Here is a 2,796-nt window from a genome sequence, read left to right as displayed (position 1 = left end):
GAAATAATTATATAGACTAGATCTATCCTGAGAAATCTTATCTAGAACCACATTTTAGGATTAGTATTTATTATTTTTCTATTAAAATCTTTGAGGCAAATTAGAAGAAAAATATTAACTTAATTACCTAATGAGTATAAGCAAAGAAAAAGGTAAGTTTGTTGAAATTTTAGTAACAAAATTCATATATATGACATGATGCTAATGACTTGGTTTATGTTCAAGGTACTTGTCCTGCTATAAATACAGGTGAAAACTTTCATATATTTTCAAGTGAATATTTCACTAAGGGGAAAAGGGAATTTTATCTGCAATAAACATCATGCCAATCAAATGGTAACGATGTTAAATTCACTATAAACGTAACATTATTTATAGATTCTGATGTATATGTTTATGTGTATAATTTGTTACTTTGTTTGTTGTTAGGATTTTAAACTGGCAGCCAAATGCAGGCACAACAGTCAACACTCAAATACTGACAGAAGTATCTCAATGTGTTGAGAGTATTAATGGTGTTAAAGATGGAACATGGAAAAATACTCTTAGCTTTTATAAGCCTATACTCAAAGGTATTTCATAACTTTATAAATTTCACCGTATGTTTGTAAACACAACCTAAAGGATAGATCCCTTTTTTCCTCTCGATTCATTGTAAAGTTGAATTTTTAAAAGTTCTCTTCCGTTCATGTAAGAGATTTGAGTGTGGATTGATTTTTTTCTTAATAGAACAAGCAAATGCATCGGAGTTTCCCCAAAACTATTTGGGGATTTCACTTCAAGAACAGCCTAACAAGTATTATATGATAATTAGAGGGCAACAATTGATTGTCGAAGCAGAGTCATCTATGCAGACGATAATGGAGACCTTGCAGTCTTACAAATTAAGGGTTGCACTTAATTTTGAGGTTTATATTACTGAGATTTGATAATTATTATTATTCTTACTATAGGAGGATGATTAACTTATATAGCACTATCCGTGATTTTGATTTCGTAAATTGGAGAATCCATAAGTGATATTATCCGCATGTATTGTGCTTCAATATTTTGAGAAGATTAAAGAACTTCTCTACTTTAATATTACTATTCACCTTATAAGAATGTGAAGATTGAACAAATTCTAGGTGATTATAACATACTACATTTTAGTTCGTCTAATTGACTTGTCAATCAATCATAAAATAAGGCTTCCATTCTTATAGAATTGTGTCATCTAGTTGATGGTCATTGGGAAAATATACTTTTCCTAACAAGAACTCATTCATTGAACTGATCAAGATTTTTCTTGCAATAATAAAAACATTATATATTGTTGGTAACGTACAGTGATTTGTACAAGATATTTTTGATACTTAACACTATTTGCACTGCTTCGGTTTGTGTTTCAAAATTCTAGAAAAGAACTAACAAAGCACTACTTCATAATACTCATTTAAATATTTGACCTGTATAGGGATTTCAGTATCAACTTGGTGACTTCAGGCTGCGAGTGGGAAAAGTTGTTCCAATTAACTCTGAGAACTTGAGGGGAATAATTATGGAGGTATGAAATACTTTTAGATATTTATTCTCAGTTGAATGCTTGTTATGTGGCTAAACCTTTTTTGAAACATTGATATATTATGATCTATTATGCTTTTGATTTTGAATGAAAAGAGATTCATTTATTGCGCTTTACCTAATTTTTTTCTACATCTTTTGTCCTTTTTAATGCCAAAAGATGGTCACATAAACATATTTTTACTTGAGACATTGATGGGGTTACTTGAAGGACATTGTTTCCTACTTATTTTCACCTTAAAAGAAGTAGCGATGAAAAAGATGAAGGTATCATGGGATGGATAAGAATTAAGTCAATATTTGTGGGCAATTCGATTGTCAGGTCCAATCGATTCATAGCCTCTCGAGCACAACCCATATTCATGCAAGGATTGTTGATTAAGGATCCATACAGTGTTTTATGAAATATCTTAGAGAGTGTTATAACTTTCTAGTACTTTTCTCAACATTGTCATTGCATTACAATGGTGCAACACATATTTTTAGGCAGTTTCTTATGAGCAAGGTCTCCTCCCATGATGTTTTTTTTTTTGTAGATGGAGTATCTACCGATTTCCTCATGGGAAACATCACACCAGATTATGGGTGAATTCTTCGACATATGGAAGGAAGCTCTTGGGAAAAGATCATTACCAGGTCATTTTGTGCACATTAAACCAAATTTTGCAGAGTATGGCCTCTCTGATCAGTACACTTCACAACACACAGCTGTACAATATGATAGCATCATAACTCAAATGGTAGCAACTGCTATATCATCACAAAGAGTGAGAAATTAGAATGTTTTGTTAATATTATAAATTAGTTCTGTATTCCCAGAAATGGATTAGGAATATGAATACAAAACATGATGTGGTTACACAATTAATTTCTTATGTACTTGCAACTAAAATCAGAATTCCAATAGAAAGCAAGCTTAGAGATACTATGATTTCATATCAGTGTAATTCCTTCTATTTTAAGTGGGCGATATTGAAGTTAAATTTTTGCTTTTGTCCGAAAAATTGTGCTCATATTTAAAATGATATATATGCTTCTAAGTCTACGCAATATAAGTAGGGATTGAACTTTGGAGAGTCAAGCTTTCTTGTTAAATATTGTATATATTTACCTTGAAAAAAATGGACTACCTGACACCATTGAAATTAAGGAGAAATAAGAGCAAGTCAATATACATGTTAAAATGATTTTGGTTATGCTACGATAGAGATATTCAGATTAAAAAGGAGATTT

The 2,796-nt window shown here is 31.0% G+C and overlaps 1 protein-coding gene across 1 annotated transcript; it reads left to right on the top strand.

The window, feature by feature from the left end:
- Window positions 1–322: 322 nt before the first annotated feature.
- LOC125868379 (mediator of RNA polymerase II transcription subunit 20a-like) lies at window positions 323–2,342 on the top strand. Its single transcript, XM_049549045.1, has 5 exons — window positions 323–336; window positions 430–572; window positions 730–908; window positions 1,457–1,546; window positions 2,100–2,342. Exons 1-5 carry the CDS (start codon window positions 323–325, stop codon window positions 2,340–2,342), a joined length of 669 nt encoding a protein of 222 aa, XP_049405002.1.
- Window positions 2,343–2,796: the final 454 nt, after the last annotated feature.

Source organism: Solanum stenotomum, chromosome 6, assembly GCF_019186545.1.
Source record: "Solanum stenotomum isolate F172 chromosome 6, ASM1918654v1, whole genome shotgun sequence".
Lineage (NCBI taxonomy): Eukaryota > Viridiplantae > Streptophyta > Magnoliopsida > Solanales > Solanaceae > Solanum > Solanum stenotomum.
This window is presented reverse-complemented; position numbering and strand designations above follow the sequence as displayed.

Coding starts and splice junctions, on each gene's coding strand:
- LOC125868379 (XM_049549045.1), top strand. Junction 909..1,456: donor GGGTTGCACTTAATTTTGAG/GTTTATATTACT, acceptor TGACCTGTATAG/GGATTTCAGTATCAACTTGG. Junction 1,547..2,099: donor TGAGGGGAATAATTATGGAG/GTATGAAATACT, acceptor TTTTTTTTGTAG/ATGGAGTATCTACCGATTTC.